Raw genomic sequence first — 22883 nt, forward strand, 5'->3', positions numbered from 1 at the left:
GGTTGTCCAAACCAGTGCTGTTTAACAGAATTTTTTGCAATGATGAAAAGATTTTAGATCTGTACTGTTAATATGATGGCCACAAGTTATATGTGGCTATTGGGCACTTGGAATGTACTAGTGCCACTGAAGAACCACATTTTATAGTTTATTTCATGTTAATTAATTTAAATATAAATTTAAGTAGCCCCTATTCTTGATGGAAATCATATTGTACAGCACAGGTCTTGATAAACTGAATATAATGTCCTAGAAGTATAATGAATGAATGGTACCACACACTCTTACCGCAGAAAATGCTTGTGATTCATTCTGTAAGAATGACAGACCTGAGGATAAGTGTTTTATTCCAATGAAAAGCCCAGCACAGTGTAACACATCTGCCTCTAGTTCCCCCTGTAGGATAATCTATTCATGCACATTTCACCCATTCTGAATGATTTCATTAAATTTAACCTTAGATGATTTTAGTTACCCTGCAAAAATTATTTCACATAAACACAGCACAGAAAATCCCAATCCCAAAATTTCATCAAGTATATAGTACTACTTTTCAGTAACACTCAGAATCATGCCAAACTGGGGTGGCTTCTGCAATCATTATTAATCAGTGAGCTGAGAGTTGTGGACAGATTATATAAATAATAAGAGAATGTCAAGGACTGTAATATCCCTAGAAGCAGAGAAAATGACTATAGCATATACTTTCATAAACAGAAAAAAACAAAACATAGTAGCAGAAATCAATATTCAATAGGACGCTTACATTAATCTATTACATTAATATAATAGAGACTATTTGCTGATCTTCTCAAATTCCCATTTCAAATTCTATTAGAATATATTATCTCTCCAATAAAGTTTAATTTGGCTAAGCGTCATTATTTCCCCTTTACTTCCAACATTAGTACCAGTATTTTAATTTTTTTTCATACATAAAAAAAAATTTGTTTTGCTTTTGTTCTTGCAAGCTCTTACTTCATAAGAACCAAAGCATGCGTGCCAGCAAAAGAAAAAACAAGACAGTTGCTATGAAACATTGGCTGGCCGGCTAGATTCGTTTAGTAGTTAAGAGCACAGTAGCTTTGCACAGTGCGCTTCATTCAAAACGACAAGCCATATAGCTCTTTGGTCAAACTCTCAAACATTCTGTCAATGACTGCCAAGGACCCAAAGTCCTCTCAACGGAGATGAGGCTTGGAGCACAAAGCAAGAATCCAAATTGGCTGGCTTTCCTTTGGCAAGGTTTCCTTAGAGAGGTTATTGTGACCACATCTTACAGAGAAGAATCTGGACTGTCAAAGAGGAAGGGTAAAAAGCCTCGCTCGCAAGATGAATGTGAGCATGAGATGGATGGAGGACAGAATGAATGGCAGGAATGAATGGTGTTATGTTAAAAGGTACATTGTGAGTCAAGATGACACTTCGGGATTAGAAGATGCCTTAGAAACATAATCGCAGAAAACATCTAGGTGTATCAGAAAGAACCTCGTGGAACAAAACCCTGCAGAATAAAACCCTCATGACCCTCCTGGAACTTACCAACTTTATAGTGTACACATCCTTCCAAATCCCCCACGGTTGTCCATCCCTGCTTCTTCTCAACTTCTGGATCATTGTGAAGTATTTTATTTCGTAACCAAGACAAATAGTAGACACGTAACTTATCTTTTTTGCCTAGCAAAACAAATATAAATATTTTATATACGTATTCAAAGTAGGTGCCATCTATTAATAACAACATGAGTTTTACTAGAACCTCAATTTAAGCTATTCAGATGGATTTTGAAACTCCTATAGAATTATCATCAGGTATAGGCCTAATTAGAAGGGAAGGTTTTAAAAGAAAAAAGAACTCACACTTATGTAGACAGCCAGTATCCATAAACCACAAAGTAATACAAACACCTGCACAGCAATGCAACCAATAGACCTTATAAGATGCTTTCACATGTATTATGTGATCTGATTCTCAAAACTCTCTGGAGTAGCTATTAGTTCGCATTAGACAGCATAGAAAGATTAAATAGATCAACCAAGGCAGGGAATCAAATCCAGCAAAAAGCCATAAATTGAAGATGTGTGCAACTTAAAGGGCCGACAGAGGACTCACAACCTATAAATCACTTAGAAGAGAGATAACCCAATTGAAAAAGTGGGCAGTCGACTATAACAGTCAAAAGAAGTTAACTCATAGATACATAAAAAAGTACTTGCTCTCAATAGTCAATTAGTGAATGCATATTAAAACCATAATGAGATACAATTTTATGCATCTATCAGAGTGTCTAATATTAAAAAGAACAACAGTACTCAAAGTAGGGAAGATGAGGAGTAACTAGAAACTCAGAAACCAGTGCTATAAATTGTTAGAACCATTTTAAAAAGTTTGGCATTATCTATTAAAGTAGGATGCATGTATATGCTACTTATGATCCAGTAACTTCTCTCTTCATATTAATGTGTGTGTATGAGCTCCCAAAAACATGAACAAGAATGTTCACAGCAGCATTGTTCCTAAGAACTGAAAACAGCAAACACAAATGTTTATCAACAACAGAACAAATAAATGAATTGTGGTATAGTCATACACAGAAATGAAGTGGAATACACCTCTATGAGCAACAACAACAAAACGGGTGTTGAACAAAAGAAACTAGACACATTGACAAGCTCAAGAAGAAAAATCATATGATCTTATCAACAGATTCAGAAAAAACATCTGACAAAACCTAACATTCATTTCATGATCAAAAATTCACAGCAAATAGGAATAGAGGGAAATTGCCTCAATTTGACAAATAACATCTACAAAAAACTTACAGCTAATACCATACTTAATGGTGAGAAACTAGATACTTTCCTCTTCAGATCAGGAACAAGGGAAGGGTGTCCCCACTTACCACTCCTATTAAACATCATACTACATGTCCTAGCTAATGCAGTAAGACAAAGGAAATAAAAGGTATGCAAACTGGGAAGGAAGAAATACAGGACTGTTCACATAGAAAATGACAAAGAACTGGTAAAAAAAAAAAAATTCCTGCAATTAATAAATAATTATATAAGGTTGCAAGCTACAAGGTTCATATATAAAAGTCAACTGTTTTCCTATATACTTGCAACAAGCAATTAGAAATTTGAAATTAAAATACAGCATCTGCAGAAGTACTAAAAACCAAAAAAAGATATATTTAGTTATAAATGTGACAAAATAGGCCTACACAACATCTGTATGAGGAAAACTACAAAACTCTGAAGAAAGAAATTAAAGGAGATCGAAACAGATGGAGATATTCATCTCCATGATTCAATGATCATGATTCAATGGTCATGGGTAAAACTCAATATTGCTAAGATGTAAGTTCTACTGAACTTGATCTATGTACAATCAATGTAATCCCGATCAAAATCCTATCAAGTTATTTGTACATGTTAATAAACTGACTCTAAACTTTATATGGAAAGGCAAAAGAGCCAAAACAGCCAACACAGTATTGAGCAAGAACAAGTTTGGAGGGCTGACACTACCTGACTTCAAGAGTTACTTCAAAGCTACAGTAATCAAGACAATGTGGTATTAGCAAAAGGAAAGACAGATCAATGGAACAAAACAGAGATCTAGACCCACACAAATATAATGAACTATGGGGGTGCCTGGGTGGCTCAGTCAGTTGAGTGTCCAACTCTTGATTTCAGCTCAGGTTATGATCCCAGGGTTGTGGGACAGAGCCCTGCATTGGGGTCCACACTGAGCATGGAGCCTGCTTGAGATTCATTCTCATTCTCATTCTCTCTCTCTCTCTCTCTCTCCTTTTGCTCCTCTTCCCCACTGGTTCTCTCTCCCAAAAATAAAAAACAAACACAAAAATACAATGAACTAATCTTTGACAAAGGATCAAAGGCCATTCAACAGAAAAAGGATGGTCTTTTCGACAATCACTGCTAGAAGGACTGGACATTCATATACAAAAAATAATGAATTTATAGACTTTGAACCTTTCACAAAGATCAAATGGATCACAGACCTAAACATGAAATGCAAAGCTATAAAGCTTCTAGAAGATAACATAGGAGAAAACCTAGGTACAACCTCCTTGGATTTGGCAATGCCTTTTCAGATACAACACCAAAAGGATAATCCATGAAAGAAAAAAAAAAAAGGTAAGTTAGACATTATTAAAATTAAAAACTTTTGTGGAAGACACAGTTAAGAGAATGGACAGACAAGCCACAAACTGCAAAAAAAAAAAAAAAAAAAAAAATTGCAAAAACCTATTTGATAAAGGACTTGTATCCAAAACGTACAAAGAACTCTTAAAACTCAAGAGAAGAAAACAACCCGATTATAAAATAGACAAAAGACCTTAAGAGATACCTCACTAAAGATGACATACATAGATGGCAAATAACCATGTGAAAAGATATTCAACATCATTTCATCAGGAGTTAAAAATTAAAACAATAATCAGACACTATACTATACTAATCCAAAATACATCACCAAATGCTGATGAGGCCATGGAGCAACATCTTCATTCATGCCTTGTAGGAACATGTGATAGAATCACTTTAGAAGACAGCCTAGCTATTTCTTACAAAGCTGAATGTAGTCTTTTTTTTTAAATAATGTTTTCAAATTTATTTGAGAGAGACAGCAAAAGTGGGGGAGGGGCAGAGAGAGAGAGAGAGAGAGAGAGAGAGGGAGAGAGAGAGAGAGAGAGGGAGGGAGGGAGGGAGAGAGAACCCCAAGCAAGCTCTGTGCTGTGGGCGCAGAGCCTGATGCAGGGCTTGAACTCATGAAAGTGCGAGATCATGATCTGAGTGGAAACCAAGTGTCGGGCACTTAACCAACTGAGCCACCCAGGTGCCCAGTTGAATGTAGTCTTACCTTATGTTCAGCAATCATGCTGCTAGGTATTTAACCAAGCACATAAGTTTAAAACATGTCTACACAAAAAACTGTCCACAAATATTTGTAGCAGTTTCATTCATAATTGCTGCAAATTGGAAGCAACCAAGAGGTCTTTCAATAAGTGAATGGATACACAAAGTGGCACACCCACACAAAAGATTATTCAACAATAAAAAGAAATGCACTATCAAGTCATGAAAAGACATGGAGGAACCTTAAATGCATATTGCTAGAGAAAAGATGCCAGTCTGAAAAGGCTACATACTACACATGATTTCAACTATGATGTTCTGGAAAAGGTCACATAGAAAATTAAAAAAAAAAAAAATCAGTTGTTGCCAGGGACTTTTGGAGAGAGATGAATAGGTGGAGCACAGGGGATTTTCAGGGCAGTGAAATTAGTCTATAATTGTGGATAATTATGTGTTTGTCAGAACCCAAAGAACTGTACAACACAAAGGGTGAACCCTAACGTAAACTACAGACTTTAGTTAATAAAAATAATGTATGAATACGGGATCATCAATTACAACAAAAGTACTACACTAATGAGGCTAATTGGGAAAACTGGAGGTGGGGGGTAATACAGGAATTGTCTATATTTTCTTTCCAACTTTTCTGTAAACCTAAAGTGCTCTTTAAAAAAAAACAAAACAAAAACAAAAAAACCCCAGCCAGACACAAAAGAATACCTACCATTTTACCATTTCTGCAGCTTTAGTTCAATGAAGGTAAAACCAATCTTAGGTATTTAAAGGACAGTGCTTCCCTCTGGGAACATGGGGGGCAGTGACTGGGAGGCAGCAAAGTGGGGACTGCAGGGAAGCTTCTGGACTGCTGGGATTGTTCCATTTCTTCACCAGGGTATAGGTGCTACATGGATGGATTCTAACTGTGACAATTCACTGGGCTGTATACTTATAATCTGTGCACTTTTTGTATTACGTCTTATACTTCGACACAATCTTTTTAAGTTTTGAAGACTTTTTTTTTAAATAAAAAAAAATTTTTTTAATGTTTATTTATTTTTGAGAGAGAGACAGAGTGTGAGCAGGAGAGGGGCAGAGAGAGAGGGAGACACAGAATCCCAAGCAGGCTCCAGGTTCTGAGCTGTTAGCACAGCGCCCCACGTGAGGTTCAAACTCATGGACTGCAAGATCATACCTGAGCTGAAGTTGGATGCTTAACCGACTGAGCCACCCAGGCGCCCGTTTTGAAGACTTTTTGAATGTGGGGAAATACTCAATAAAATATGTTAAATGAAACAAAAACTATGTACTTTTATGTATATAGTGTTCCATTTCCATACTGTAATATATACTTACAGATATGAGGAGAAGGAAATATAAAAAAGTGTCAACGAGAATGGTCTCTGAGATAGGGTAACATTTTGTTTTATTCTTCCTAAGGTTTTCTCATTTTTTTAAGCTTCCTACAATTAATATGTATTACTTTCATGATTGTAAAAAAAAAATCATTAAAAGCTACAAAAGAGGAATAGAGAAAAGTAGACCCCAAAAATTACTGGTGTCAGCTGTTTAGTGATTCCCATAAATCTTCTTGTTCAGTGAATCACAAAATGAAGCCCAAGCCATTTTTAGTGGCAGATTCATTTCTCCTCCAATTTTAAAACCTACTCCACATTAACACTCAAGTTGTAAATGGTTGTTTTCTCATTTAAGTATGAGATGGATGGCGAAATTTTTGCACTTCAACAAACATCTTTTACTTACAACCAAAAGCGTATTTCAAAACTAAAATAACTGCAAGAGATGTTACATATAAACAAATATAATAAGCTGGAGCTAGCAGATGACTAAATCAAAACTGCTGTGGGTTATTAGAAGACCTAAAGTATTCGAATTTTGCATACTCTTGACTCCAGCAATCATACAAATTATTAGGAAACCAGTACCCACGCATCATGGGCATGTGTGTGCAATGGTTAAGTCAACTACAAGATATATGCCAAAAATATCTACGTGAGGGGAAAAAAGGGATAAACTAAAAGATTTACAACAGAAGTAAATACATTTTAGAATATCTATACAAAAAAACACTCCATAGCCATATAAAATACAACTGTTTATAAAGAAATGTTTAATGACACAGAGAGAGCAAGTACCTGATTTGGTCAAACCAGAATGAACACTGTATAACTTCAGGACAGTGGTTACAGGGGCAGCTGAAAGGGGAAGGGAGGCTAACTGCAGGTACAAAAGTGTATCTAACACCTGTTAAATCTAATCAGTACATGGGTGTCATTATTCTGTAATCATTCTCTCATTATTGTCTGTATGTTTGAAATGTTGTATAACCATTTAAATGCAGATTTTCCCCCCTTTATGAGTGTATTTTAAGTGTGTGTATGCTTAAAAGATTAGAAGTTAAAAATTGAAGTCAATAGTATCTCTGGATGATTTCACATTTTATTTCTCCTACTTGCTTTTCTACAGTAGTGTTTTTCCACAATGCACATATATTACATAATTTATACTAAAAAAAAAAAAAAAACTCTTTCTAAAAAGAAGCTTATAGTGTTAACAGATGTAAAGAAAAACCATAATATGGTACTTGTGCCATCATGGCAGAGCACAGTCCCTTCTGCATGCAAGAGTCCTATGGGTGGAAGCAGACACAAACCTCCAAGACAGGGAAGGCACATTAAACCCAACGAGCAACAGGGCAGAGAGGGTGGTTGTGTGGGAGAGGTCAACTAGAGAGCGCATGCCCCTGTGCTTTTCAAGACTGCTCTTTAGAGGAGCCCTACAGGTTCAGTGTGTACACGTGGGTCATATCTTTCTATTACTTTACTATGAGACCATGCTATGATTGTACCTTGTTCAGCCATTACTTCAAAAAATGACCGAACAGAAGTTTCGTGCTGGGAAGTAATCCTGCTTTATTAAATGAACACTTACCAGATATTGTCACCAAGACATTCAAGCCTTCAAGGACATCCATTTGCTGAAATCGTCTTCTGTTGATCAGAGGATATACTTTCCCTTGGCCACTTCTGTCCAGCAGCATCAGGCCACTCTCTGTACCCACTAACAAATTCACTCCTGTTTTAAAAACACAGAAAGACCTGAATTTTATGCCGTGCTTGGCAAACAGTCTGGTTGTATGGAAAGGATAACACCAGCTATCTGGAAAAGAGTGGTTTTTAAACTCACCCACAAAAAGAAATGCTTGGAATAGCCAGAGGTTAAAGTAACCAAATGGCAACAAATCACAGAGAAGTGAGGGTGAAATACTTACTTAAATCAAAAAAAAGATATGAGAGAGATGTCTGTTTTCATGATCCCTTCATATTTCCTTTATTGTCTTTATTTTGATTGCCAAACTTCTGGCATGAGATATAGCTACCTCAAATCCTTACCAATTTATGACTCACCGTGCCATTTTCTTAAAGACCATTCTCCATCATCATCAAGAAAGCAACAATATTTCTTAGGAATATTAAAATACTGTGACCTCCCCATGGGACCAATCTTGGCTTCTCTATTTGCTACCATGGTCTTCCCCTGCTCCAGCTCCATTCAGCTCCAGCTCTTGGTTTTCTCTGCGCCTCCCACCCCTTTTTTAAACCTTCTCTGCTTCTTAAAACACAAAAGACATCTCCTTCGCTTTCTGAAGGAGCACGTCAGAACCATCAACTCCTAATTTCATACTCTACCTGCTTTTCCACACCTGCTGTAAATTTCTACTGAAACCAACTTCTCAACTTTTGCCATTTCTGTAACAGCACCACCACCTGTTCCACACATCTAGCTAAACTGACCACCAGAACCAGAGAAAACCTTCCTTTCCCTTTCCTCTGCTCTCACCTTACACCAGGCTTTGGCCTCCTTGTAAATGATGGATGGTGACTTTAACTCAGGTTGTTACAACATCCTCCCTCTACTTGCTCATGGCAGCAGCCCAAACAATCCTCATCTTCCGACAATACTCATTAGGTCCTACTACATCTTCAAAACTACACACCCTATAGGGCAGGGTACAAAAGCCTCAACTTGGCATTCAAAACTCTCTGTACCTTAAGTCAACTTACTTCTCCCTATCACTCACTTATTTCCTTAAATGCCTTCTTTCCTTGGTCTATAACCTTCCTTGTCTAAACCAACTTTGTAACATGTAGCACAGATCACCTTATATTCCTAAGCAGTTAGGCACATACATGTTTGCACTGATTCCCTCAACTGGGTAATAAACTCACTGAGACAAGGAATAAAGTATTTGTGCTTTTAAAAAATTGCCCAATCAATATTTACTGGTAGATGGAATGATAGGGAAGAATACCATGTATTTTCCTGAACCACACAATTCACGTTTTATTACACAGGAAGACACACAGAGACATACACACATACCCTATTTCCAGAAAACTTCAAGTGAACAACTGTGAAGGCAACAAGTAAACACACTCCCAACCCTCTCTCAGCTCTGTCCCTGTTCCATTGAGCAAGTAAAACCCAAGACTTGGAGGGACAGTATCTATATCCAAGCAATCCTTGTGAGGAAACTGGACACACTTTTTGGGGTCTAGGGGGAAGCTGGGAACCTGGAATTTACATATGTAGTAACTATCACTGCCATTCAAATGCAAAAAACTTCAACTAACAGAGTGCAAGGCTCACAAGGACAACAGTTACAAATGTGCTGAAACACTGTAGGCTCTAAACTAATATAACACTATCCCTGGAGTCCTCAAAAAATGTAAAATGTGTAAAAAGGTCCTCAGAATTCTAGACATCTACAGTTTCTGATAATAGCGTGACCTGAGGAAAGCCCCCCATTAAAAACCTATTAGGCGTATGATGCAGGTTTCCATTTTGCCCTTACAGAAACAGTGGTACGTTTCACAAGAGCATCCCTGTATGTGCTGCCCCACATATGCTTCCACCAAATCACAGGTGCTTTCCATCTACTACTACTGTAATGAGAGCTTGTTAGAACCTGACATACTATGAAATAGCTTCAGAAAATGTGAAGGAAGAAAAACCTGAGTATTCACTACCCATTAAGAGTAACCATTAAAAGTAAACAAAACTCTCAAAGTATGGTCATTTGAAGAGCTTAAGAAAAAGGCTTATGAATGCACATGACTTCGTCTGTCACTTATAATTAAGATTTTTAGAATGTGCCATCCAGACCAGCCTTGTCCAACAGAACTTATCTTGATGTCAATGTGTTAGCCACACGTGGCTACTGAGCACTTGAAACATGGCTGGTGCAACTGAGGAACTGAAGTTTCTATTAAATTTAAATAGCTACATGAAATATCAGCTATGGCTGCTACTACCATTTTATTCATCAGGTAACATTGTGGCTTTGAATTAGGGTTCACAGCCTCACGCTTTATAAGGCTTACAAGCCATCATGTTTTTCCATGAAAATTTTTTTAATAGAAACATGACACACATCAGATAATTACTTAATGCTAAGAAAAAAAACACTGTCCAATTTAAAAACACACTTATCATCACTGCAAGAAAAATAAATGCTTATGTAATGCTCCTTCATTTTCATACAATTTCACTTTTGAGGTTCACCATTTTGCGGTGACCATCTCCCTATCAATGCAGAACTATATTTGGACATTATCCTTAGTGTTTTCCCTCCACATACCTAGGTGAGATAATTTTAACTGGCTTCACAGGTAAACAGAAGAAAAACAAAACATTAACTGATAGAGCTGTTTTCAGACAGAGTCCATTCCAAAGATTCCATTTCATGTAATATTTCAATATTTTCCCAATCTTCAATATCAAGTAGCTGAAAGACCCATGTCAAAAGTCTGGTAATAACTACTGAAATATAAGATTCTGAAACCTATTATTTGTGGTTTCCAAAAACAAAGAGCATCCAAACATCAATCAAAATTTTACAGTAAGAAATAATAAAGGAATAAAAGACAAAACTGAAAAAGTCTTTTCATAAACATAAAAAATACAGATACTTTGGTACTTATACTCTACCTCATAATTCTCCATTATGTATTTCCAAGAACTATGTCATTCTGTAAAGTACTGAGTGTTAGTACTCAGAGGAATATTGAGTCACTGGAAAATAACCACCCTGGAAATTATGGGCCGATGAAAAAAATTAAGTTGCAGGCTGCAATAACCTTTTATAAATATCCTTTTTAAACCTTTCAACTGTTAGGTATAATTAAATTTTAAATATTAATTGCTCAAAGGCAAGCTGTATTAGGAACTGCGACTGTATTCATAGAAATCTGGTTTAAGATGGGGAAAAATGGCTATTAACTCTATAATGTGTGATTTAAAGTTTCCTTTAAGGGCTAGTATCCAAAATCTATAAAGAGCTCACCAAACTCCACACCCGAAAAACAAATAACCCAGTGAAGAAATGGGCAGAAAACATGAATAGACACTTCTCTAAAGAAGACATCCGGATGGCCAACAGGCATATGAAAAGATGCTCAACGTCGCTCCTCATCAGGGAAATACAAATCAAAACCACATTCAGATATCACCTCATGTCAGTCAGAGTGGCCAAAATGAACAAATCAGGAGACTATAGATGCTGGAGAGGATGTGGAGAAATGGGAACCCTCTTGCACTGTTGGTGGGAATGCAAATTGGGGCAGCCACTCTGGAAAACAGTGTGGAGGTTCCTCAAAAAATTAAAAATAGACTTACCCTATGACCCAGCAATAGCACTGCTAGGAATTTACCCAAGGGATACAGGAGTACTGATGCATAGGGGCACCTGTACCCCAATGTTTATAGCAGCACTCTCAACAAGAGCCAAATTATGGAAAGAGCCTAAATGTCCATTAACTGATGAATGGATAAAGAAATTGTGGTTTATATGCACAATGGAGTACTACGTGGCAATGAGAGAGAATCAAATATGGCCCTTTGTAGCAACATGGATGGAACTGGAGAGTGTGATGCTAAGTGAAATAAGCCATACAGAGAAAGACAGATACCATATGTTTTCAGTCCTGAGAAACTTAACAGAAACCCATGGGGGAGGGGAAGGAAAAAAAAAAATAAGGAGGTTAGAGTGGGAGAGAGCCAAAGCATAAGAGACTCTTAAAAACTGAGAACAAACTGAGGGTTGATGGGGGGTGGGAGGGAGGGGAGGATGGGTGATGGGTATTGAGGAGGGCACCTTTTGGGATGAGCACTGGGTGTTGTATGGAAACCAATTTGACAATAAATTTCATGTATTGAAAAAAAAATTAAAAATAAAAAAATAAAAATAAATAAAGTTTCCTTTAAATTCTATGATGATATTACAGGCAATGGTCTGTAGTAAACTGCAGATAGTTTACTGTTAAGAGTGGGAACAGGGGCACTTGGCTGGTTCAGTCAGTAGACACGTGACTCTTGATGTTGGGGTTGTAGGTTTCAAGCCCTGCATTAGGTGTACAGATAACTTAAAAATAAAATTAAAAAAAAAAAAGAAAGAAAGAAAAAGGAAAAGAAAAGAGAAAAGAAAAGAGAAAAGAAAAGAAAAGAAAAGAAAAGAAAAGAAAAGAAAAGAAAAGAAAAGAAAAGAAAAGAAAAGAAGGAACAATCATGTTCAAAATGTGTGTTAAAATAATCCTGGCTGTGAATGGGAAAACGGTCTTATTACAAAAATATAATAGGTAGCATCTTACAAAGCAGAAGTCAATTATATAAGATGATTAAAAAAAATGCTTGAAGCTAGCATTTTCTTTTTATTTTTTTTTTATTTTTTATTTTTTTTAAATTTTTTTTTTTCAACGTTTATTTACTTTTGGGACAGAGAGAGACAGAGCATGAACGGGCGAGGGGCAGAGAGAGAGGGAGACACAGAATCGGAAACAGGCTCCAGGCTCTGAGCCATCAGCCCAGAGCCTGACGCGGGGCTCGAACTCCCAGACGCGAGATCGTGACCTGGCTGAAGTCGGACGCTTAACCGACTGCGCCACCCAGGCGCCCCTAGCATTTTCTTTTTAAAAGTTTTGTTTTTAAGTTTATTTGTTTTGAGACAGAGCAAGCAAGGAGGGACAAAGAGAGGAGAGAATCCCAAGCATGTCCGTGCTGTCAGCACGGAGCTCGACACAGGGCTCCATTCCACGAACTGTGAGATCATGACCTAAGCCAAAACCAAGAGTAGGGTGCTTAACTGACTGAAACATCCAGGTGCCCTGAGGCCAGCATTTTCTAAGAGGGCACACAAAAAGCCTGTCTAACCTATCTAACACTGGTCAGCTGACTTTCAATGCATCAATGTCACCATTTCAAACTAATACTCTAGAGTCCTCTGAATTTTCTCCCCTTGTCAGGCTACCACTCTCAAAGTACATGTCTTAACTTTTCTGTGTCTTAAGTCTTTAAAAAGCTTATTTTTAAATTTAACTTAAAAGGCTTGTTTTTTTAACTTACTTTTTAGCTTAGCAGGCAGTTTAAGGAAACCCATCACTGATGTGCCCCGAGCCAAGGAGCAACTCAAATACATGGATTTATAGAAATGCATTTCAACTTTAAGTCATCTTGCCCATCACTCCTTTCCACATACTGATAAAACGGAAAGTTCTACCACATTTTTAAAAACACAAGCTCGGGATACTCTCTTATTCTCTGAGGTATTAAAGAAGTTCATTAGAAGGAGGATTTTCATTAAATCAGCTAATGGCACAGAACAGAGTCCAGCACTTTGTAGGACATTAGTGTAAAATCAGTGTAAGACTGCTACCAAGTGCAAACGTCCCAGATAAAAATTATTTCACCAATTTCCAAAGAATTAACTTACTTAACACTATTTCTACACTAAATATAATGTATCAATTTTGATGATATACACACCCCCACAAAAGGCCTTTAAAAAGAAAGGACATGATGGAACTCCATTCCATGATGTGATCACAACTGGCATTCATGCAGCAACACTAACAGTGCCATGCGGTGACAATGCTGTGCCAGCTGCTTTCACATGATCCCAGTAATCCCCCTCCAAGTGGCTACTGTTACCTTTACCTACAAGGTCAACACAGAAAAGGTCTTCTGATATAGGAGACTTAAGATACTCAGTGGTGACAAGGACAGAAACCCAGAATTCAAAAAGTGAAAGAGAAAGCAGGTGTGTGTGCAAAGGGGAAAGGACTCTCCTGAATCTCTCGGGGGAAGACCGAGTAGGAGCTGGTGAAAGGGGCAGGAGAGCAGTCATCGGACAGACGTGCTGCGCACTCAACCAAAACGGATCGCATGTCTTCTGTCTACTTACATTTGTAATGTCAAGGGAAGGAGACACTGTTCTGATTAGAAACAGGGTCCCTACTGAAAACAGATTTTGGGGTTCAGGCAGGAGAAGAACAAAAACACAGCATGGGACTAGAAGACAAGTTCTAAGACAGGTTCTGTCTGTGGGAGCAAGGAAGGTGATGACAGAGAGGCCAGGTTCAGAACATGAGAGGGTGTAGTCCTGCGCATGGCAGACTTAGTCTCTTGTGGTGTCTTAGGTTGTGAATATGCTACACCAATACTGCAGACAGGCAACGGAGAAAGTCAGTACAACAGTCTGCTTCTGCAGACTCCGGCCAGTAAAAAACTGCTTTTAAAAACTTCATTTCCATGTGAGGCCCAAGTCATGAAGGGCAAGGAAAAACATCAAACTGCAATCCAACAAATTTCTTCATTCTCCCTATAAAAAAGGACCAACTCGAATGTCTTTCTCATCTTTCTAGTTTTTTCTTTACGTGAAGAAATAGGAGGTTAGCCGTTGACTGAAACAAGTGCATGAACATACACGTGCCTGCATGATTCTTTAGGAAAAGGTTACAAGGGTGGGCATCGCAGAAGTCTTCCCACCAGGGGCACCTGGGTGGCTCAGAAGGTTGAGCGTCTGACTCTTGATATTAGCTCAGGTTATGATCTCATGGTTGTGAGATTGAGGCCTGCCATCAGGCTCCATGCTCTGCCTGGGATTCTCTCTGTCTCCCCCTGCCCCTCTCTCAAAATAAATAAATTAATAAACATTAAAAAAAAAAAAGTTTTCCAACTTATCTGTTAACAACCCTTTAAAAACTCCCCAAACTATCCAAAATAGTACTTCTCTAAAAGACCAGTCCACTCTTCAAAATTAAAAAAAAAAAAAAAAAAAAAAAGGATAGAGAGTCATAGTAGCAGTACAATACCTACCCCATAAGGCAGCACACAGAATCTCGGAGTTAAATCTCTTCTTATATTTACGAATCTCTGGGGTGTCACTCTGTGGCCTAGTGTTGGTGGGATTCACATTGACCACTGAGCCCTTCCGGGTAGGATCTTGCCTTATGGCTTCTGGTCTCATTCCATCACAGGAAAATCCCACTAGAACATGATACACTTTAAATTATTTTCTGTACACACAAACAATGCGCTTGCCTCCCTCCCCTGCTACACCTCAGTAAATATTCACATGTTGTAGCGGACCCTTTGTCAAGAAAAAGAAATTTGTAAGAAATGTATATGGGAAAAGGAAACTGACTATGCAGCTCACTGCAAATAAGGCAATGCAAGCGGGATGGGTGTTTCTGTATCCGAGGTCTGTGCCTGCAAACAACCACCATGCCATGCCTCAGCCATCAGAAAGACCAATACAAAGTGACCAAGTCCTGTTTGTCAGCTGCTTTCTTGTTGCTCCTTTACTTACCCACAGAAGTCACTGTTGTCCCACTAGATGGAGAAATCTGTAGTAATCTGGGGTCTATAAAAGGTGTAAAGGAGGAGGAAGATTTGTGTTTCTGGAGTGTGCTACTAGCGGACTGAGTCTGCAATGTAAATTTCAATTTTATTAATACAAATGACATTAAAAAATGAACATACAACATTTCAATCCATTTCTACACTGCATGATTTCCCACTAGGAAGGCCTATCCCTCCTGCATCGTTCCCCCCAAATGCTCTCAGGGGTGCCTCTGCATGTGCACAACACAGCCCGACAATAGGCTGTTCGACCTGGAACCACCAAAAAGCTACATCTCTCTTCAGAAGTACTATTCATCTAAGACAGGAATGCTGTGAGCTACCAACAAAATCTACACTTCATGCTCCAAGTTGGTTTTTTTTTTTTAATAAATAATGATAATAAAAACTCCTAAAGGACAGGCTTGAAATGTCTATCTCAATTCATCAATTTCTGACATTATTCTTCTGCCCAAAAAAAGCCAATTAATATATGTTGGAATATTGGCAAATCTTTGCTTTGTATTATTTATTTTAAAGTGAGCCTCTTGCCAGAAAGCTACAGAAGCTTTGGCTACCACCGTTTTAGGTGCATCATCAGTAAACCCATATCAAACAGGGGCTCATTAGTGAAAGGTGCAAACAACAAGATATGGCACATACTTTTGCTCTTTTAGGAACGCTAGTGTTTTGGTTAATAGTGTAACTTAAGACAAAAAAAAATAACAAAACACAAAGAAAGTGAAACAAATTGTTAAGTGGAAATGTAATGACAATTAAAAACAAAACAAACGGAAAAATAAACTTGCCAGTTTAGTGAGTTAAGGGTTATAGTATATATTGGACATTAGAGCAAAATGGAGCAAAGTTTAAATATAAATATAAGGAGAAATGTGAGTGTAGGTGGGATATATCGCTGGAGAAAAAAGAACACTTCTGATCAAGTGCTTTAGTCCTGAAACCTTTCGCCCTCCACAGGCAGCTGAGAGCCACTAGGTCCTAGAGCCCAAGACTGCCTAGGCTCCCAGGCTCTCTCCTCTCATTTCACACAGCTGTCTGCTGGCAAGCTTCCCACCCCATCCTGTGATCAATGGCCAATCCATCCGATGGCCAATCTGATGCAAGCCCACCTTGGAAGCAGTTGACTTGCCCCTGCTCCTCAGGGGGAGAGGATTATTCTGATTCTTTCTAACAAGGGAACCAAAATAGAAGCAGGTAGAGACAGGCTGGCAGTTAAATGTTTACATTAACAAGATTGGCTGAAGCTACATGCCACTCTCAACCTCCTTTCGACCATTAGACAAATGCATTTAAACCAAACCTCCCAAGAAATCAAACCACTTGTTTAATTTAGTACAGGGTGCTCAAGGTGGACTATGTCACTGCACTTGGGGCATAATCTTGTTCCAAAGAGCAAAGCACCACCCAACTAGCACCCAGACTGAGCACCACAGCCAAGCCTTCAAACGAGCACACCAGATTTCCCATTCAAAAATTTAAATTAAAGCATGCTCAGACCCTTGCTCTTCTTAACATCCTAATTTTCTACATTTCCCTAAAAATCATTTGGCCTTTTCTTAAACTCTGAATGAAGGTGGATTTCAAGGAAAGACATCCTTTTAACAGGGTTGGTGAAAACGAATCAGTAACCAACCAACAATCTACCCCCCCATCAAAAACAAAAAGCAACTCAGCCCTGTTTGAAGGAGATTCCTGTACAGGATAACAAGTGTGTCCAGATAAGGCCAAGTCTGCTTAACCAAATTTTTCTATATTTTACTTATCAGATAAAAAGAATGAAAAAGGCAGATTCCACAAACGGCTACAAGAATTTCATGCCAAATACATATGGATCTGAGAACACAGCAATCATTTTATTTAGACTTTTAAAAAATAAACTGAATAAAGAAAGCCATGCAACTACACTCATCTAGAGAAAAGTAAACAGTGAACTGGCAAGTTGGAGGGACATTGATCTAGGGTTAAGGGATTTGTATGCAGATCTGAAACATGTTACTTGGGGTTGGGGAGAAGGGTAGGTGACAGAAGAAAGCAGGGGGAAGGGAGGGGTGAGGGGTGTGGGAAAGGTCTCCTCTGCAAACTAGCTACTAGGCAGTGCTGGTCAAACCCTATGAAAGCAGCCAGCTGTGGTGCGAGACATACCTCATTAGTAGTGAGCTTGTCCTGGGGTGTCTGTGGGGACATGGTGGGTGTCGGCTGGCTGGAGGATGGGGAGGAAGAGGTGGAGGAAGTGGAGGAGGAATGGCTTTGCTGTAAGAGATCTGGCAAGAGGTGAATGCGACCGGCAAAGCCATTGCTCTCATGATGGCTGGCGCGCTTTTGGTCAACTGTACTCTGTAGAAAAAACAGGCACACTCGTCTCGCTCAAGCGCTGCTGAAATTCCCTATGACCCTACTGATAACTGACTTAATGGTGCTGTGTGACTTTTCAAACTGTTAAATTATCAAAGAAAGACCGGAGGAAACTGGCCAAAATTGTTCACACTTCCTCGCCAAATGCCTACATTGAGCCAACAGAATTCAAAGTACCTCATCTGGTGGCCACAGGACTTGCACGGTGACGGCTTAATTGGTTTATCTGCCACACTAGCTGTTGTTACCAAAACCACTAGCCTTTTTTGTTTCTTTAAAAATCTATCTAAAGCCCTAGAGAGTACCCTGTCGCTTCTCTGAATCCTGGTCTTTTCCGCCTTCTTCCCACTTTCCATCCGAATGCATTGCCATTGCATGAAACACACTCAGGAAAAGTCCAAAACACTAGAAAGGCGCCTGTTCTATGTCATGGGAAGCGCATCACTTCTCTGTCTTCTAAGCTAAGAAATGAACAGACAGTTGTAAAACTGAGTAATCCGACACATTTAATATTCAACAAGTGAGGAAACTAACGTTTTGGAACACACAAGCGAGACCTCCCAACCCTTTTGCTCCACGAGGCCCTCCTGTGACTGAGGAGGCTCATCCGCTCTTCAACTGCTCCTGCCAAAGGGCTGCTCCTGCTGAGCACTGTGGATGCCCAGAGCTGGGAGATCTCTGCAGAACCTCTGCGGCTGCCCCACTACAGACCGGGGTCTGCCTCCTCACCCTGCAAGCTTGCTGAAGGACTCCATGTGGCTTTTCTACTGCTCAGACACAGACTGTGAGAATCGGCGTGGTGCTTGAATGAGGGCTGCCGCAAAACATGCAGAGGAGCAGCAATGTGGGGTGGAAGACTGCTAGCTACCTTCTTGGCATGCAGCACATACCTGCCTCCCTAGCCCCCGACACTCTACCCTCTGGGTCTTGTTAACATGAAAACAGATGATGATGTAGAAACAGCATGAGTGAGTGAATGAGCAAGTGGGTTAATGACTACAGGAGAAGCTCTGCCTCTAACAACAAAGAGAAGACACAGGTACCTGGCGGACGATTAGAGTGCCCTCCTTGGATGGAGTCATGGCTGGTTCACTTTCTACATCATCATGGACAATCATGGTTTTCACGGATTCTGTTTCACCATTGCTCAAATTCAGAGATGACCTATTGGAACAAAATTCAGAAGTGAAGGGCCATAATAATCCCATGAGCAGAAAACATCCAGTTTAAGATTTTTCATCTTCCCAGAGTGCTTGGGTGGCTTAGTCGGTTAAGAGTCCTACGCTTAGTTTCAGCTCAGGTCATGATCTCACAGTGTGAGTTTGAGCCCCGCATCAGGCTCCATGCTGACAGGGCAGAGCCTGCTTGGGATTCTCTCTCTCCCTCTCTCTCTGCCCCTCCCCTGCTCACTCTCTCTGTTTCTCTCTCAAAAATAAATAAAACTTTAAAAAAAAACAAAAAATTAAAAAAAAAAAAAAGATTTTCCACCTTCCCAAAGGCGTAAGATGAGATCAGGCTACAGATATAGTTTCCTCAAGGAAAATAAATGCTTAGCTTTTCCCTTTCAACAAAGACCTTTCTGCCAGTATTGTCTGTTTTTAAGCAAAAAATTTAGGATGAATTCTTATGGTTAATGTGGTTCAATCAAACTGAAACTTCCCTTCTGTCATTTCCTCAAATTAAAAAGAAAAAATAAAATAAAATACACGTTGGGGTCTTGGGGAGAGGCACACACGCACCCACGTGCGCAAGCGCGCGCACACACACACACACACACACACACACAGAAGAGGGAAAAACATGAAGGCTGTCTGCTGTTGAATCCAGGAGAACTAAATGTTAAATGGCCATAGAATCAGGATAGGTTTAGAAAAAAACGGTTCCAAATGGAAAGAAAGCTCAGTGGAGACATTCTCAGCCTCTCTAAAATACACCAAGGACTGACGCTGCTCTGGTGTCCTCGGGTCCAGAGGTGGGTTCCTCGGCTCCTTCTTGTTCTACATCATCATCTTCTTCATCTGTTGTCCCTGACTCTTCACTGGATGAGGAGTAGTCTGTCACTTTGTGTGGCGGTCGCACATCTTCCACTGCTCGAAGTTCTTTGGCCAGTGCAGTCAAATCCTAATGCACAGGACAAAAAGGAGTAAGGCAAAGGGGCACACGCAGGGGGCAGTGGGAAGACAACAGCAAATTATGAGACATTCTTCATTTTAACTACTGATAAGATAGCCACAGTATCGGTTTTGTAAAACTACTTTGTATTTACCAGTATAATTAATAAGAAGGTGAGCTCTTCAAGCTTTCGATAGAAAAGAAGCTAAAGATGTTGCACACAGTTCAAATCTCACAACAATAAAAAACAATCTGCTTACAATAAGGTAATAGTGTTTTTTTAAAACCCTAATGTAAAATTCTAGATCAACAAATGTGTGAAGGCAAATCCCTGGAGTTCTGCCCATATAACAAAGTCTTCTCTCGAGAAAACTATCCAGAAAGCAAGATTTTAGTTAAAAAGGGCTGACTGGGAGTTTTTATTTGGTGAACTCATTATTTTTAACTCTTTTATTTTTAACAATTTCAAAGCTAAGAAAAGTGAGTATATTATTCATGTCTCACTTCACAGAGTGTTAACAACTCGCCACATTCCTAAGAGGGTCCATGACACACAAAGTGAGAAAGTGCAGGCAGTGCGTGCTGCTGTCGGCAGGAGGTGAGGCACACTTCCCTGGTGCCACCTTACCCACACTTCCCTGCAACGCTGCCAACAAATACGAACATCAGACAGAACGGAAATCCACGTTCAAAGATATCATTCATAAGGAGCTTCGCTTCCCTTTACTCTTCCATACTGAGATATTTTAATATTCACTCAATTATCCAAATATAATTTTTAAGTGTAATTATTATTTATACTCTACATTTTCATATAAAAGTCTGAAGTTTCTACTTGGGAATTACATTTGGAAGTAATGACTTTTTTTAAAAGCAGGCTATGTAGTCACTTTTCCTTTTTCTTTTTAGCAGTTCCAACTGAGTTTCCTTCTCCACAGGTAAGAAGATCTTGTTCTTTTTTGAGCTTAAGCCTCTGAAATAAGAGCGTATTGGACCTTGGGTCTTACTATTTCATAATTACAACTGTAGCTTTTTAAGAAGTTATTTTTAGAAGCTGTATTTAATAATAAATGTATGCAGTAAATTCTGTGTTAAAAAGACAAAGCAGAAGTCTAGGACTTTTGAATTCTAGAAAAGAACAAAAAGGCAAGTTGAGGGCAGAAAGGAAATGTGGATGGATTATAAGCTAAAATGAAGAGGCAGCTGGAATGCTGTTCTGCTGCAGAATCTTTCAGAGATGGGGCTTACCACTTCACCCTTCAGTGCAGTAGCAGTTTCAGTGAGCCGGAGAAGCCATCAGTGATGAAGAATGCACAGCACAAGGAAGCACGGGAGAGAGGGGAGTGAGGGGAAGTACAGAAATCAATTCAAGCAAGAAATCAAAATTCCAAAAGGCTTAAAACCCCCCAATGGGCACAGTTACATGGTCAGTTAATGCAACAAGGATTAAAGACCAAGTATGAGGAAGTCAAAACCGTCATTTCTGGTACCAAAAGGCAGAATTTAAATAATAGGTGAATTGAAGAAAGAAGCTAATGTAAAAAAAATTTAGTCTAAAAGCCAGTTTTGGGGCATCTAGGTGGCTGAGTTGTTTAAGCGTCAGACATTGTCAGACAACACTTTCGGATTTCAGTTCAGGTCATGATCCCACGGTCATGGGATTGAGCCCCACATAGGGCTCTGTACTGAACGTGGTACCTGCTTGAGATTCTCTCTCTCTCTGCCACTCCCACTCAAAATAAATTAAAAAAAATTTTTTTAAAGCCACTTTGTAAATACCCAACTTATCAAGAATACATAAAGGTTAACGCTGAGCAAAGAGGTAAAAATAAAAAGGCTTTTCTTTCTTTTGTACTTTTTGAAAAAAAATTACTATAATGGTGAGATATAAGTGTGCACAAATGTGTGAGGACATGGCACTCTTTCTAAGTCCTGAAATCTGTAAGAGGGCCCCATGAAAAAGACTGTAAGCTTCTCAACCACATATTTTTAAGAGATCTCACTCAAGCTTGGAATAAGTACAACTGATTTTGTAGAATTCTTACAGCAGGCTTGAGAGGTCTAAAAACTTCCTTTTTATCTTCAGATTTTTTCACTGCATTTTCGAGGCGCTGAGATGGAGAGCCTTCAGATTTGGATGACGCTGTGAAATTCAAGAGCAGAAATGGATAAACATAGAGAAGTGCGTCACATAAAGCTGACCCAGCCCACCCAGCCTCTGCCTCTCTCCCCTCCTTCTCCCTCCCACTCCTGCTAGCCCCACTCAAGGCTTCACACTCAGACCTGACTCTGCTTAGCATGTATTCATAACACCTTGTTACATTATGTCAATGACATACTGGAGGGAACTTTCACTAACTTAATATTTTGACAGTTAAAATAACCAATAATGATGACAGAGTGGATGGGAGCCTACATTCTAAGAAGTGGGTTCAAATCCCAGCTCGGACATTTAGCTAATCATCTTGGACACAAGTTTATCAATCTCACTAAATTGCAGTTGCTTTAATCTGTAAAATGGAGACACAATACATTTCTCTCTCTCTCTCTCTCTCTCTCTCTCTCTCTCTCTCTCTCTTTCTCTCTTGGGGTCATTTTAAGGATTAAGTGAGATTATGCATATAAAGTGCTCACAATGAGAGGCATGTGTAAGCTCTCAAAAGTGAACTCTTTATTATTAAAATTATGGTAGCATTAGCAACCTGTACTGAAACATTGCTTTGTGGTATGCAGCTGTGGAAAAACCATAGTCCTTTTAACATGATTAAAAAGAACCTCCAATACACTATCATAGCCCAATACTGTTAATGAGGGAA

At 39.0% G+C, this 22883-nt stretch overlaps 1 protein-coding gene across 50 annotated transcripts in view; it reads right to left on the bottom strand.

Annotated features, from left to right (window-relative positions):
* MAP4K4 (mitogen-activated protein kinase kinase kinase kinase 4) overlaps positions 1 to 22883 on the bottom strand; it is a 190947-nt gene that overhangs the window by 8028 nt on the left and 160036 nt on the right. For 22 of the 50 annotated variants that reach the window (XM_045054041.1, XM_045054040.1, XM_045054039.1 and 19 more), the window contains 9 exons: positions 22113 to 22210; positions 21316 to 21324; positions 19901 to 20076; positions 18999 to 19119; positions 17746 to 17937; positions 15551 to 15668; positions 15058 to 15228; positions 7837 to 7980; positions 1543 to 1677 (listed from right to left, as the gene is read on the bottom strand). In XM_045054041.1, coding sequence (XP_044909976.1) covers positions 1543 to 1677; positions 7837 to 7980; positions 15058 to 15228; positions 15551 to 15668; positions 17746 to 17937; positions 18999 to 19119; positions 19901 to 20076; positions 21316 to 21324; positions 22113 to 22210 — 1164 coding nt within the window. The remainder of the gene's footprint in view (positions 1 to 1542; positions 1678 to 7836; positions 7981 to 15057; positions 15229 to 15550; positions 15669 to 17745; positions 17938 to 18998; positions 19120 to 19900; positions 20077 to 21315; positions 21325 to 22112; positions 22211 to 22883) is intronic. The other 28 variants (XM_045054046.1, XM_045054038.1, XM_045054037.1 and 25 more) reach the window with 3 other exon arrangements.

Source organism: Felis catus, chromosome A3 (genome assembly GCF_018350175.1).
Source record: "Felis catus isolate Fca126 chromosome A3, F.catus_Fca126_mat1.0, whole genome shotgun sequence".
NCBI classification, from domain to species: domain Eukaryota; kingdom Metazoa; phylum Chordata; class Mammalia; order Carnivora; family Felidae; genus Felis; species Felis catus.